This window comes from Centruroides sculpturatus, unplaced genomic scaffold, assembly GCF_000671375.1.
Source record: "Centruroides sculpturatus isolate CEXI.00-Female unplaced genomic scaffold, Cexi_2.0 scaffold1479, whole genome shotgun sequence".
NCBI lineage: Eukaryota > Metazoa > Arthropoda > Arachnida > Scorpiones > Buthidae > Centruroides > Centruroides sculpturatus.
Genome location: NW_019385779.1, coordinates 72770 through 89383, shown reverse-complemented (window position 1 = coordinate 89383; position 16614 = coordinate 72770). Strand labels below are relative to the sequence as shown.

Genomic DNA, 16614 nt, shown 5'->3' with positions numbered 1-16614 from the left:
GCTAGAAGCTTTGGAAATTTATAAAGCAGGATTACGTAATAGCTGTATCAACTATAAAGATGCTATTAATATTTCGGCAGCTTGGAGGTTTGCGTATGAAGCAGAATGCCCCCACAACTCTATGTAAGGTGTTATACATCGTTTACATGTATATGTAAAATAATATTTGTGAATATTTGGGTTCACGTACGTAATGACTAATACGCATGCGCGTAATGAATTTTATACGCAAAGATGTATATGTTCCAAAATGTTTAAATATTTAAGCACAACGATTTTCGAATATCAGAATTTAAAACCTGAGGAAGACTGAGAAAGCAGTCGAAAACGTTAGTTGTTTTCATTAAATATATTTTTACTGGTCAAGTAAAGGTTTTTATGTGTGTTTATATTAAGTAAATTGGACCAGTACCAGGTGAGAAGTAACTTTTATTTCATTTTCTATTAGAATTTGTTAAATAAATATGTTGCCTTCCTACCTTACTTCACAGTATTTATTAATTTTATGTTCTTTCCCTACGTTTTCAGAAGTTTTCAAATAGTAACTGTGAGGGCAGTTATTATTTCAAACTTTAAGGATAAGATGCAATTTACTATTATTTGAATAAAACTTGTATTTGTATATTTCATTCTTACATGCCTAAAGATGTAATCTTAAAAATTTTTAATTTTTTAAGCAATTTTCACATTTATTGGTTTTTTCCAAAACTTTCAACTTTTTCTTTGTGCAGTTGAATGCAGATTTTTATTTTTTATAAAAGTGAAAATTTTTACATCTGAAAATGTATATTTAAATCTGTCCTATGGACACTAAGGAGGCTTTTTTCAGGCCCTTTATGATTTGACCAGATCCATTATGGGACACCTAGGTGATGAGGGATGAGGCTTGATGAATCTGGGACAGACTATCCTTGAAAATTATCTGGGATTGGCTTGCCCAGATTTGAACCTAGGTTCTCAGAGCAGTAGGCTTCCATCTGTCATCTTTTTGGATATTTATGATTAATATTTATTGCATTCTAAAAAAATATAATCAAATTGTTCTTCAGATAAGATAATTTTACAAACTTTAAGGAAATTATTTTATATTATAAATTTTTAGAATTAAAACTTTGTTGTTGTTAATTCACTTATATTATTTTGATATAAAAAATAAATAAATCAAATTTTTCAATTTTTTTTCAGAAACTGTTTATGGAGTTCAAACAAAATGCATTCCAATAGACTTTACCGGTGGAATAGAAATATATGATGTTATTAAAAAAGAAATTGATGGAATGGAAATTGGTGTATTAGGTATTCAATTTATTCATTGTATTAATATTAACATTTCAATATTTATGGTAGTAAATAATATACAGAACAAATAAATTATCTATTTATATTTATTTTATGTCAGTTGTAATTAATTTTTTATATATTGCAAAATAAATTAAAATATATAAAATTAATCATTAATTATGACTGATAAAGATTTAAAAAATATATTAATAGTCAAATTGTTTTTGGACTATTTTACATTGTATTAGGTTTTAATCAATACTTAAAAATTTTCTATATCAATATTAATTTTAAAGTAAATTTTGTAAATATTATCAGTAAGGCTATTATATTAGGTTGTCTAGAAAGTTTGTATCAATTTTAAATTTGATGGCAGTTACATTGATGTATAATGATCATTCTTTGATATTATTGATAGTTTACATCTTAATAGTAAAGTGCACTTTTAACAGAGTAAAGCAATTTTTGAGTTAACACTTTAATTTGAATATAGTATTTTAAGTGATTAAAATGAATAAATTATAAAATGCATTTGAAAGATGTAATATTATGAATTCACAAAAGGAAATGTTTTTAATGCAGTGGTCATATAATTTGTAGTTTATGGAGAATGAAGTGTGATATACATTATCATAAATGGGTTTATTCTAGTGTTACCATACATTTTTGTCTACTCAGACAGTTCTTCATTTTGTGGGTAGAAGTTACTCTCCTGACACTTATGTTTTTTTGTAAACTTTGCTTTTCTTTTTTAAAAATCCCCCTATTTTTATATAGGGGATTTTTTTTCTATTGGTAACAGCATAGTGTTAAATTTAGAATTCAGAAGTTGAATATCTGGCCAATTAAATCTGCAATTGAATAGTTTTCTACTTTCAATATTAAATTTTAAGCATTTTTTCACTTTTCATTTCCAGTGTTGATTTTGATTTAAACTAGCAGCTAGCTTCACTTTTCAGTTACATGTAAATGGTGTATATGTCATAGCTAGATTGTTAATTTTGTTGGTTTACAAAGTGCCTAGCCATTTTATAACAAAGCTAACTAACTTTCAGCCACTTTACAAAAAGGTTAATTAAACCAAATCCTGCTGGATTGAATGACATTTCACATTCTATAATACAACTGGCCAAATGATTAGCTGCTTTACAATGTGGTGTTAGATAAACCACCAGATTGTCATATTTACTTTTGATTCTTACCACTAGAAGTGCCAAGACACATTCACTAATTGGCCATTGTCTAGTATGTGTGTTTTGCTAGAAATATTGGATATTACAACAAAAAATGAAAGTATACAAAATATGTCTGAATATAGTGAGTTTAAAGATAATTTCAACAAACAATTAATTGTGTTCTATGGGAAAACAATGTGAAAATTTGAAGAAACCATGGATTAGAGAAAGAAGGTTCACAGTGGACATGTATCGAAATATTATTGTATTCAAAGTATGATGTCGTAAATACAGCAATGAGGATTATCTCACTTTTAAGAAAAAGTTACCTGATAATTCTATGGTATGTATCATATTTACTGAACAGTATTTTGATATACAGTGGTGCCTCGTATAACGTACGCCTCGAATAACGGATGCTGCGAACAACGGACTTTCTGTTTGGCCGTTACATGACTCGAGCAACGGACTGGCTGCGAACAACCGGACTGTCCGTTCGGCAGTTACGTGAGGCGAACAACGGTCTTTCTGCGAACAAGTGCAAATGATGTTTCCACACTTTTGCCGTTGCCAATGACAATCTGCTATTTTTACAATATATTAGTATATTAGAATATATTATTAGTATATCTGAAGTACAGAGCTCCTATTGGGATTCGGCTTGCTCCCTTGTTTATTGTGTACATCACCTCAATGCAGGGTATTTACATTTATTCAAGTGTTGTGAAAATCATGGCTTCTAAATAAAGAGAAACGTGATTTCAATTGAAACAAAGCAAAACATCATCAGAAGGAGTGAAAGTTGACAAAAACTTCCTTGTCAAATGGGGAGAGGTTTAGGAGTTTACCAACACTCATTATCCAAACAGAGCTGAGGCCAACAGGATCAATGATCTCTACAATGACACCCTTGCCTGTCATTTCTGACAGGTGTTGAAGAAGAGAGAAAGACAGACCACCTTGGACATGTTTTTCAAGAAGCAAGCTGCCAAAAAACAAAAGATGGAACAAGAGGAGTTGACCGTGCAAGCCCTGGCAGCTTCTCCTGAATCTGACTCCGATTAAAAAACAATAAAAAGAGACCCGCTGCAATGTGTAAAAAGTCTGTATCTGTATGAAGAAAGTGTTCCTCCCCGTCCTCATCACAACATCTGAATACCCCGCATAATTGGTGNGTTATACATTTATGAATAAATAAAAATATTAATTATTTAATATGAAGTTCTGATATAAAAAGTTCTCTAGAATAAAGGAAATACACTTAAAAAAATTGTGTATATTTATAATTTTTCCTTTTCACATATCTTAGGAACACAACAAAGTTGAACAGAAGAATTGACCTTAATTTTGAGGCACTTCTCAACTTAGTACGCAAGATTTGTTAAAATCATTTTTAACTGTGGTGTAATGTAAAAAATATGTCAGTTGGGAAAAAAATAAAGTGTGTGAAAAGGACAAATTATGAAGCTGCTCTCTTAATTTTTTTTAGAGTATTTCTCTCATTCTAGAGAAGGTTTAATGGAATGTTTGTCCTAGATTCTTACCAATTCAGGACAATCATCTTTAATAAAGAGTTCAGAACTGTTATGGAATATTAATTGCAAAATTCTATTTTTATAAAATTATGTAATATTTGTTTATTTTATAGTAAATAACGTTGGAATAAGTTATGCTTATGCTGAATATTTTAACAAAGTTCCAAATGCAGAAGAAGTAAGTTAGTTAATTAATTATACATGTTAAAATTATTATTTAAGTATTTATTTTATTTATTAATTTCAAAAAACTTGATACATTTCAAAAATTTAAAATAGTAAACTATTCTTTTTAAAAATCAATTTTTCAAAAAAATATTTCCTCAAAAATTGATGAAACTTCATGTGTTAATTCTACCTGAATACCCCGCATAATTGGTGACTGCTCCATTTTCATTTTTTTTTAATGATACAGTACGGTTATTTTATGCTGCGGAACGAATTATATGTTTTAACATGTATTTCTATGGGAAAATGTGTTTCGTATAACGGACTTTTCACTTAACGGACGTGCACCTGGAACGGATTAAGTACGTTATACGAGGCACCACTGTATTTGTGGAGATTCATAAATCCTATGAACATGGTGATTGTGAAGAAATTATATTAAAATTTAGATTTTACACACAAAAAAACAGTTGAAATATTTGTTGCTTTGTCCCTACTGCGAAATCAAACATAATTATACCTAAGAAAAGTATTGTGACCCAACCAATAGTTTCTAAAGATTTTATGGAAGTGAACAGATTGATTCAATTGATTTACAGTTAGCACTAGATAGAAAGTATAAATATAAATGGCTGTTAAACTATAAAGATAATGCTACTAATTACTTAAATATTCAAATCACTTCAATCAAAGTGGGCATCTGAAGTAGTTGTAGAACTTACAAATTTTTTTTTAAATTTTCTATGGCTACTTCAGACTCCATATATCCTACATAGTGACAATGGCCAAGAGTTTACTACAAAAATCCTCAAATAATTTGTAAATATGTGGCCAGAATGTGAAATTGTGCATGGCAGTCCTCGATATCCACAAACACCAGAATGTTGAAAATATGCTTAGATCTTGGATGCGAGACAATGATTTGACTCAACTGTTTTGTGAAATATTTGGCTGTTTTATCTTTTGATAATAAGTTTATGTATAAATTTTCTTCAATTTTTGAATTAACATGTATGAAGTGAAATAATTGTAAGCAAAAATTAATCTAATAGAAAGTAATAGTAACTAAGTTATCCTAGCTCAAATGTAATTTTACTTTAATGAGTAATTTTAATAATTTGAAGGAAAAAAACTGCCTTGATTACAAAATTTAACTGAACAACAGACAGAATATGAGAATTAAATTGACAGATTTTATTAGGCTTGAAAACTGAAAGAGGGGTATAAATATTTATATTTAAACTTTTATTTGATGTAAAGTAACATATCAGTAAAGAAAAACTTATGATTCAAAATAAAAATTACTTTTATCCAAAAAAAGGAAAAACAAAACAAGCCAAAATATCTAAAAAACAATCTTTGTTGTTTTTTAGATATTTTGAAGGTTAATTTAAGAAACTTAACAATAAAAAATTAAAGCAGATTAGAAATAATATATTATAAATAAAAATGAATGATTGAATACAGTATGTTTTGATTTTAATACAGTATTTTCTTTCTTATAAAATACCAAATAAATAATATATCAAATTTAATATTAATTTGTCAAACTAAATCAGATTATTAATTTATTCTATTTTCTTTACAATAATTATTTTAATATAAAACCATCTATTGATTAACACTAGGTGGTTTTATAATTAGTTATTATATGACTTTCTATGTTTTTATTTTGATTTTTGTATTCATATGTTATACATTTATGAATAAATAAAAATATTAATTATTTAATATGAAGTTCTGATATAAAAAGTTCTCTAGAATAAAGGAAATACACTTAAAAAAATTGTGTATATTTATAATTTTTCCTTTTCACATATCTTAGGAACACAACAAAGTTGAACAGAAGAATTGACCTTAATTTTGAGGCACTTCTCAACTTAGTACGCAAGATTTGTTAAAATCATTTTTAACTGTGGTGTAATGTAAAAAATATGTCAGTTGGGAAAAAAATAAAGTGTGTGAAAAGGACAAATTATGAAGCTGCTCTCTTAATTTTTTTTAGAGTATTTCTCTCATTCTAGAGAAGGTTTAATGGAATGTTTGTCCTAGATTCTTACCAATTCAGGACAATCATCTTTAATAAAGAGTTCAGAACTGTTATGGAATATTAATTGCAAAATTCTATTTTTATAAAATTATGTAATATTTGTTTATTTTATAGTAAATAACGTTGGAATAAGTTATGCTTATGCTGAATATTTTAACAAAGTTCCAAATGCAGAAGAAGTAAGTTAGTTAATTAATTATACATGTTAAAATTATTATTTAAGTATTTATTTTATTTATTAATTTCAAAAAACTTGATACATTTCAAAAATTTAAAATAGTAAACTATTCTTTTTAAAAATCAATTTTTCAAAAAAATATTTCCTCAAAAATTGATGAAACTTCATGTGTTAATTCTACAGAAATAACCACCATTTTTTTGTCTGGACCACATTTAATCAGAGACAAAAGCTTATCTTCGTATTCTTTATTTACTTATTTACTATACATCTTGGGTGCAATATTTTCATGTAACTTGCACTTCCTCTTCAGGTTTTTTACATTTCTATAGATTGGTAAATTCAATTATTACATTTGTTATTACGGTAAGTTACAACAATAGTTATTTGGATATATTTATACAATAGTTAATTAACCTGTTTTAAGTTTAGACCTACATCTGCCCAGTGTTGTTGTTGTGTCCCCTAAGGCATTTTTAGACCATTTTCCCTTTTTTTTGTTTTCTTTCCCTTTAGCTCCTCCCATTTCCTCCCACACATTGTCAACCTCCATTCCATCATTTAGGTTTATGGTTTTGCTTTTATTAACAATTTCGAAGTGCTCTTTGAATTTTCGTAGATAACTATCTTTTTCTTTATGGATTATTTTTACACTTTTTTCGTTGATTGTGCATCCAAATTCCTTAGTGATTTGTCCATGGTGATTGATTATAATTAAATGTGGTCCAGGCAAAAAAAAACAGTGGTTATTTCTGTAGAATTAACCCATGAAGTTTCATCAATTTTTGAGGAAATATTTTTTTGAAAAATTGATTTTTAAAAGGAATATAAAGAAAACCGCACCATTGATATATACATATCTATTACTTATAGCAGGTAAACTATTCTGTTTACTATCTGTTTTAATTTAAAAACTTAAGTCCAAATAAAACAAAAAACAGCTGAAACAATAAAAATTTTTAACTATTATAGCTTTTGTGAAATGAATACTTTTTATCTCTCTTCTCTCAATGTTCTGTTATTAGAAGATATGATAAAATATTAAATACATTTATGAAATGCAGATTTAATAACTTCTACCACAATAACCCTAATTATTGTAGACAAATACTTCTATGAAAGTGATTATTTTGCAATTTTTCCAATTTACAGAATTATGAATACATTTAAACATGTTTTTACTATATATAGTTCATCAGTTGAATATAGTGAAATAATTAAAATAAATATCATAAGAAAAAGTACTTTGTTTTTTGTAATATATTAATACATAGGTCTATCTTAAGAGAACTTGGAATGAGAGGTAGAGAAAAAATTGTACTTAAATAATATATTTTTGCGAAAAATAGTTATTTTCTTTAAAATAAACAAACACCTTTCTCTATTAAAGCACAATGTTTAATGCGTTTTTAACGCATTAAACGTTGTGCTGGAATAGAGAAAGGTGTTTGTTTATTTTATTTAATTAATTCCAGTAAGCATTTATTTATTTATCTTCTTTTCTAAGAGATGACTTTTATCATCAGAAAATAGAGCTTTTAATAATAAAATTGATGCATATGTATGAAAAGTAAATTACAGTATAACCTCGATTATCTGGATTGTTCAAAATAAACAAAAATTTACGAATTTGCTGATTTGCACTTGGCAAATTACGACACCATTTATGTACGTGATGAAATGCATAACATTTTTTGTTTCAACAACGTCTCACCTGGCACAGTGGTCGTAAACTCTTAAATATATTTTGCATCATAATAAAAATATAACTTGACATATGTATTTATAAATAATTTATACTCAAATTACATCATTTCTATAACCAAGAGCGACGTAAGGCATGGGCAATGTGGTCCACCACCTATGCCTCACGGTTTGAAGGGCTTCGCGCCTCGAAGGTTTATGCATTACTTAAAAGCCGCGAACGCGACGAAAAAATTTTACTCCTCATAAAACGACAAATAGTTTGTCAAATTTTTATTCATAAAAATGCAGTTTCAACTGCTTTTTATTTTATAAAATCCGTATTCTTGAGCTGCCAGAGGGCCTTTTAAACAATAGGTAGTCTGTTAGCGCTGGTCAGTAGTAGTCCAAATTCAATAAAACATTTGTTTCTTGAAAATTTGATTATGATTTAAATACAGTATTTATTTTTAATATTACCGATATGTCATTGAAAAGAAAACGTGTTGTATTATCATTAAAAGACAAATTAAAGTATTTGTTTCGATTATCCGGATTTTTCCTTATCCAGACTACCTTCATCCCCAATTATTCCGGATAATCGAGGTTCTACTGTAATTACTCTTATTATTAATTATTAATTGAAATTTAATATCTGAGATAAGACAGCTTTAATGTATTTTAAAATAAAAATGTTGCATTCTGTCTTAGTACCATGAGTCAGAAAGAGTAAAAAAAATTTCAGAAATTAATAATAAGAGTAATCAAAATTATTAATTTTGAATCAGTCAAAAATTTTTTCTTTAAAAAGAATTTTGAACTTTCAGAATATAAAAATGCATTAAAAATTGTATATGAATATTTATATCATAGTTTGATAGTTATTGTGAGCAATAAAAAATTAAATTTGTTTATTTTTCTTAACTTATTCTTTATTATTTCTTCTCTCTCCATTTCATACACATGTCCAAAACTTAAGGACTAATGAAATTTGTAAAATAGAGATAACTGTAGATGAATGAAAATGAATATGGCAAGAACTGTATTACTCAATGTTTAACACATTTATTGCTTTAATTTATAAAATTCCACGCAACAACTTGTGGAATTTACAAATTAAAGCAATAAATGTAAGGCTTTTGGTAAAAGATACAAATGAGAGTTGGACATAGGTGGAGAATGAATGGAAAGTGCTTACCAATACCCAGGCAGAGAGACCTGTCAGTATGGAATATGTCTACTACTACTACTACTATTTTATTCATACATCTGTGCAAATTGTACTGACTAGTTCTGTGCCTTTTTCTGTCACTACTAGCAATTGTGTTTATTCTTAAGTTTTGTGTGTGTGTGTCTTTGTGTTTGTTATATTTTAAGGACAAGGAATAAGTGATTTTATAAAAAATTGTTTAATTAATTTTTTTGATACAAATTTTTTATTCTTTTGACATTTATATATTTAAAAATAAATAAAATTTCAAATTAAGATTTAAAAATAAACTTAAATATATGTTTTGAGAACTATATAAATCATAAAATTTAAGTAAATTTTTTTTATAAATTATAAATATCTTTATTTTTATTGCAGCTCTTCAATAACTTGATAAAGACGAATGTGATTTCTTGCACCTTGGTATGTATGAGAAAATCAAATTTATTCAGAAAAATTAAATATATTTTTGTAAATAAATTTTTATAAATATTTAATTTTTATGTCATATATTTATTCTTATGTAGGCTGATCTTGTGTATATTCTGAATGTACTGTACTTTTTAAAAGCTAAATTATGATATTTATTTTTTCTAAATTTTTAGTTTAAAAAGAAATTTCTACTCAATAGAGAAAGATATAAGATACTTGTTTACGTATTGTTTGTCTCCAAATAAAATTTCATATAAATATTGAAAAAAATCTATAAAGTTAAAATTTAAGAAATTACAGTGGAGCATCGATTATCCGACCCCCAATTAACCGTCACATCGGTTAACTGACTGTTCTAGTCGGCAAATTTCAAATGCCCGTTAGTGATGTGGCACTACAATATTTGGCTATGTCTTGGCTACTTTAATATTATTTTTGTTAAATTTTTGCATGTTTTAGCTGGCAACGTTGGATCGACCATAGAAGGGAGGCCAGTATTTAAATGAGACTTAATTTTCTAATTATGAGTGGTTGTTTGTTTTGTGAGCAATAAAATAATTTTTAACGATACAATAGCGACGATTATCATTTTAAAAAAAAATTTGTTAGGCTTACTATTGATGAAAATTCAATGCAAAGTTAGTTAATAGCGATATACTAATTACATGGGATATACTAATATGCTATACTAATAATGTATTTTTTCATTCTTTTCGGTTATCTGATTTTTTCAGTTATCCGACCAACCTGAGTCCTCAATTGAGTCGGATAATCGATGCTCTATTGTATAACTTGTGCACATGCACTCCACAATAAGTAAATAAAACTAATAATATACTCTAATTTTAAAATAAGAATCTCCTATTACAATGTTCTGCAAAATGCAGATGCAGACATTATTACATCACTTACTAGCTAAGCAATATTGATATTTGTTCTAGCCTATAAGTGTAAAGTCTTGATTGCATTGCTACATAAGAGTCAAGTTTAAGGATAAACTTATTCCATACAAAGCAGAAATCAGTAATTGAATTTTTAGTATAAATATTCAGTAAAGTGTGAATCCTTACAAGATATTTATTTACAGAGTAAGGCAGAAATAACCATCTTTTTCTTGTACCTGATAACACAGGCTGCATTGTAGTACAGAAACAATCTGAAGTCAGTAGCTGAAAGTACAGATTATTTCAAATTCTCAGTTTTGACATCACCACACTTTTGATTCCTTTCCAAATTTAAAATATATGTTGAATGCTACAATGCTGATCTTCAGATGCTGAAGTCCAAGCTACTATACATGAATGGATCAAGGAAAAATGAATTTTTTTTAATATGTAGAGTACAGAAATGGATTGAACATTTGGAAAATGTACCACTTGAAGTGATGACTGTTAAAAATGAATATGCATGATTAAACTAAATGATAAGTGGAAATAGACACTGAGTGTAGTGTTAATAGCTTTTTATTTTTGATAGCACCTTCAATGAACTTACGTTCATCATCGTTAGGCAAATGAAAAATTAAAAATAGAATACAATGTTCTAATATAAGTAGAACTCATTTAAAAATTAAAACTAAAAAAATCATTATGAGTGTGCTACAAAGATTGAGTATGCTAGATGTTATGATGTCATGCAGTGCATTCATGTATATAAACCTATATTAATGGTGTGATAGCAGACATATATCCCTATTTAATCATTTATATAGAGCAACCCACGTGCTGAGCAGATCAAGTGTGGGAGTGTTGCATGGCTCCAAGGTTGTTGTAAGGGGGATTTCCATATAAATACAAGTTTCCAGTTGCTGCAGTATCTGAGTAGTAGTGTTTGAGCCCATAATGGGTTGTAGTTCTCTTTGAGCACTTTTTTGTGAGTTCCATGGTATATGTTCCTTTTACCACATTATCCTGGTGCTTGGCTAGGCAGCTAGCAAGCATTCATGTCTTGTATTCATTCCCGTTACAGGATTCTCCAATGGCACAGTGTAGATTCCCAACTTTTTAAAGGTGGAGAATTTATCCTGATTGTTGCAGATGAGTCTGCACAAATTCAATAGTGGGATGGCCAGGAGAAAGTTATGTTGCCTGAATATTTGGCAAATGCATATGGAAAGGAATCCAAGGTATGGTAATGGCAAAGCTATTAACCATCTAGAATTTCTCTGTCACTCAGATCAGGAAGGATAAAATATCTAAATGTAAATGTACAGGATTTTGAAGATCAGATCAGATCCTAGCTTTCTTATCATGTACTCAATTATTTTTGAATAGCATACGAAGATGGAGAGTGATAAGTAAAGGCTTTATTTTTATAAAATTAGTTTGAGAAGTGTAGAATAATGTAATGAGTTTTAAAAAGTAATTTTAAGAAATCATTTAGTTTACAATATAACTTGATTTTCATGCTAAATATCAGATAAGTGGAAGTAAAGACACACTGAAAGTAGTGTTAACAGCTTTGTATTTTCATTAGCACTTTCAATGAATTTTTGTTCATCATTGTCAGGCAAATTTTTCATTTGCCTGACAATGATGAACAAAAATTCATTGAACTTAACATTGTCAGGCAAATTTTTCATTTGCCTGACAATGTTAAGTTCAGAAAAATTTGATATGATAAGATATAAATTTTAACTTTAAGTTGCTTTTTGTTTTTTTTTTTTAATTTAGACTTTAAAAAAATTCAAACAAAATTATTCTTAATAAAATGAATTATTAAGACTTATAAAATTCAAAAATTATAGAAATTAAATCAGTGTAAATTACACTACCCTATAGTTTTGGGGAATGCAATGCATGTCTACAGAATGGTATTTCTGTGACTTTACATGTCTAATAATTAATTATTGTCCAAAATGTCAATTATTTTTTCCAGAAATTGTTCAAATGAAAATGAACATGAATGAATGAACTAGACTAATTACAACTACTAAAAATCTTCATTTAAAACAATATGCATTTTCTATAAGTTTTTGTCGGTCACAAATACAATATAATTTACAATAAAACAGACATTGCATAAATAAATAAATACATCTTAATATGACATTTATTTTAATGCTTATCATAATATAAAACTTAATATTTTTTAATTGTGCTTATTCCTTTTTATAAATATTTTATAAAATACAATGAATTTATTGTTGATAAATTCATCTGGCTATTTTGAAAATCAGAAATTCAGTTAATTAAGTACTTTAAAAAAGACATTATTTTATCAGATTCTTTCTAAAATTAAAATAGATTGAATTTGACAAGTGTTTCATCGGCCTTCAAAAAAGTTTGGTTAATGACAGATTTAACTGATCATATATGCTAAAAACTGATTTGAAAGATTCCTAAATAGAGATTTAATTTAATTTATGATGAATTTTCTAATCGATATCTATATTCATAAACTGATCTTAAGACTAAAATAAATTGCAAGTTTTACTCATAGCAATAATGATTCTCTTTGGACTGTTAGAAATATTTTTTAATCCTGTTTATTTTTTAAATGATCATTCTTTGGGGAAATTTTCATAGACACAAATGAAGATTAGAGAGATTTGTTTTCTATTTTATCTGTATGTGAAACTTAATTTTCAGTTCATAACAAATCATCATATAAAAATTACTGAAATATAACTATTTTAAAAGGAATAGGCTGGAGAAAGAGAATTTAAATATTACATAGTAGAATCTGTTTTTTACAAATGTGAATTTCCTATGTGGATAACAATAACCAACTTAATAAACAAGATAAAGTAATCCTGTTTAATGTTGTTTTGAGTTATTAAAATTATTAATTGAAATTTAATTTCTGAGACAAGACAGTCAGCTTTAATGTATTTTAAAATAAAAAAAGAATTTTGCCTTCTGTCTTAGTACCGTGAGTCAGAAAGAGTAAAAAATTTAAAAAAAAATAATAATAGAATCATTCAAAAATTTTTTTCTTTTAAAAAGAATTTTAAACTTTCAGAATATAAAAATGCTTTAAAAATCATGTTAATAATTAATATTAAGACTAAAATTACAGGAAATTCTGGATGTTAAATAACTGAAGATTTTTTTAAAACACATAACCAGTTGAAACACTTATTTTCTAGGAATAGAGATGTGATAATTCCTAGAAAATAATTGTTTGAACCAGTTACATATTAAGATTAAAGAAATGGAATAGAAGCAAAGGATAAATCATAATTGAAGAGTTATTAATTATGTGTTTTTAAGTTATTATTTTCTATTAATTAATAATAATTATAACTAACTGAAACTTTCATTATAATAAGTGAGGTTTTATGGCTAATTTAAACTTATTAGAATTAGCGTACTCCAAAACATATTACTGATAGCAATATCAGTGATTTACAATAAGTGATTCTAGTGTGGTTTGGACTTCTCTAGTCTAATTTTTAAACTGCTTAATTTTCAGATATGCTAAGTAAGTAAACTTAGACAAATCCAACACATCTGAAAACTAGATTATTAGAACAAAATAAATTTAAATATAATAATTTTAGATATTTTAATTATCTTAAATGCAGTTGTATGAAATTTAATTTTTTAGTAAAATCAATATATATGGAATGTTAGATTAAGAAATGCTCAAGCAGTATATAAGATTTATTCATATTATAAATAGTCATGTAAAGAACTAACATTTTTTTTAAGATGATGCGAATGATAATGCCACAAATGGTAGAAAGAAAAAAAGGTGTAATAATTAACATGTCATCATTCAGTGCAGCAAATCCAGTGCCTCTCTTAAGTGTATATGCAGCTACAAAGGTAAATTATATTTTATATAAAAGTTTTGAATATTTTATAACTCTTCTAGTAATCTTTATAAGAATAACAACAAACAATTGTTTTAAATAATACTGATGTTAAGAATTGTTTAAATCTGTAATTTTCTGTATTCATTTCCAGTTTTATTTTAGCACTGTTTCATGTTTCTCTAAAGTTTTAGTTATATTTTCTAAGTACATCTGATAAAATATTACAGTTAAACAAATTACTTTTATAACATAATAAGTAAATTTTATTTAAATGTGTGTAATTAATTGTTTAAATTGTTATGTAAAGAAGTTTACTAAATGTTATGCCAATCTGTCAAAAATTGCAGATCCAAAGAATCTGGGATGAATAAAATATGAACATATACCAAACACATTTGGCAGAAAATTTTACTATTAAGACGAGTAATGATGAATCTATATTATGGTTTACTGTATAACAAGATATTCTTTTTGGAACAATTCATAAATAGAATTGTTCCAAAAAAACACAATACATAATACAAATTGAACTTGGACAATTAAACATAAAATACAAATAAAAGTATCATTGTCAGCTAAGGTTAGTCTAAGTAAAAGATAAATATTAAAGTTATCACTTAGCTGGTCAAGTGATAAATTTCTAAAGTTATAAAATTGGTAATAAAGATGAAATACTAATAAATAAATAAAAATTGAATACATATCAATATGAAAGTATTCATTGAGTTATTGCAATACTCAATATTTGGATAGTCATTGCATTTATATATTTTGGTATCTGAAAGAATGGTTACAAACATATTCTAAATTTGCGATTGTTGATTATGCATTTAGTGTGAAAAAGGAAATGCAGATTGTAAGATATAGATTGATACCTGTATATTATAACTAGTGTTCTAGTTATTGATGTCTTAAAAATTTAATATTTATTATTTTATTCTATGTACTCTTAATTACAGACAGCAGTGTAAAATAAAGTCATTGAGCATGTGGGTATCAAAGAAGTTCTCTATTTTTATCATTGATATGAATTCAAAATCAGAGAAGTAAACAATATATAGGTTAATTATTTAGTAATTAACTATTTTACATTAAATCTCTCTATATTATTTTATTTTTGAGAAATAAAGACCACATGCTTTATGATCATTTGAAAGTTTAAGGGAAAAAAATCTACTATATTTGTCATTATTATATAAGGTAGTTTGTATTTCATATAATTTTAAAGTTTAACAGATAAATATTTTACATAATTGTTATTAAAAATACTAATTTATTGTAATAGTAAAAATATATAGTTGACAGTTTCAAATGACTGAAGTGAATTTTTGATTTCTTAAACTGTCTCATTTCAGACCTATGTAGATTATTTATCTCAAGCTGTACAAGTGGAATATAAAAGCAAAGGATTGATCATTCAGGTAAAAATATATGATGAAAATATAGTTTTAAAATATTATTTAATGCTTGTTATTACATCCATAAACTGCAGTTATGACTGTGATTAATGACTTGTTATTCACTGAACTAGATAAAATATATCATGGAGAATAATTTATTACTTAGAAAATAATTTACAAAGTATTAATTTACGTATTAGATTATGACAAGAATTTATATTCAAAGCAAATTTAAAATCATCAATAATAATAATNAGGTGAAAAGGTTGGGACCCTAGCATTGCCCGCGATCTGTCAGGATGATGCGAGAAAGTCTTTTTACGTTTGGGGGTAGTGGTTTGCTGGACGCCGAGAGACTCGCACAGAGACCAAATTTACAAAATTAACGTGTTTATTTTTAGAAAGACATGCTTACAATGAAACAATCGGGATTGTAGCCTTTACTCTTACAATCCCGATCTGTGTTGACCGGACTGTTTTCTTCCAACCTCCCAGTGTCCTGGAAGCTATAACTAGAGAGGGCTTATAAGTATTAACTAACGATTCCTCCAACTTCCATCAAACCTAAACGCGTTTTCTCAGCAGCTGCATATATGTGCAACAAATTGAGAAGCAGACTTGGTGATGAGACACAGGATGCGTTGTTATTTCTCAGATCATATTTTCGCAGTTCAAATTAGAATGTTCCTATTAGATTAGTTTTTTTTATATTTAAGAAAAATGTGACTGATTAATATTAT

At 27.0% G+C, this 16614-nt stretch overlaps 1 protein-coding gene across 2 annotated transcripts in view; it reads left to right on the top strand.

Moving 5' to 3' along the window:
- Window positions 1–15997, top strand: part of LOC111642070 (very-long-chain 3-oxoacyl-CoA reductase-B-like) — a 38952-nt gene extending 22955 nt beyond the window's left edge. Inside the window, exons 4-8 of one of the 2 annotated variants that reach the window (XM_023388341.1) lie at window positions 1186–1296; window positions 6324–6388; window positions 9659–9703; window positions 14368–14484; window positions 15830–15997. In XM_023388341.1, coding sequence (XP_023244109.1) covers window positions 1186–1296; window positions 6324–6388; window positions 9659–9703; window positions 14368–14484; window positions 15830–15982 — 491 coding nt within the window. In that variant the 3' untranslated portion in view covers window positions 15983–15997. Of the gene's footprint in view, window positions 1–1185; window positions 1297–4104; window positions 4170–6323; window positions 6389–9658; window positions 9704–14367; window positions 14485–15829 lie in introns of both variants that reach the window. The other variant, XM_023388340.1, reaches the window with a different exon arrangement.
- Window positions 15998–16614: the final 617 nt, after the last annotated feature.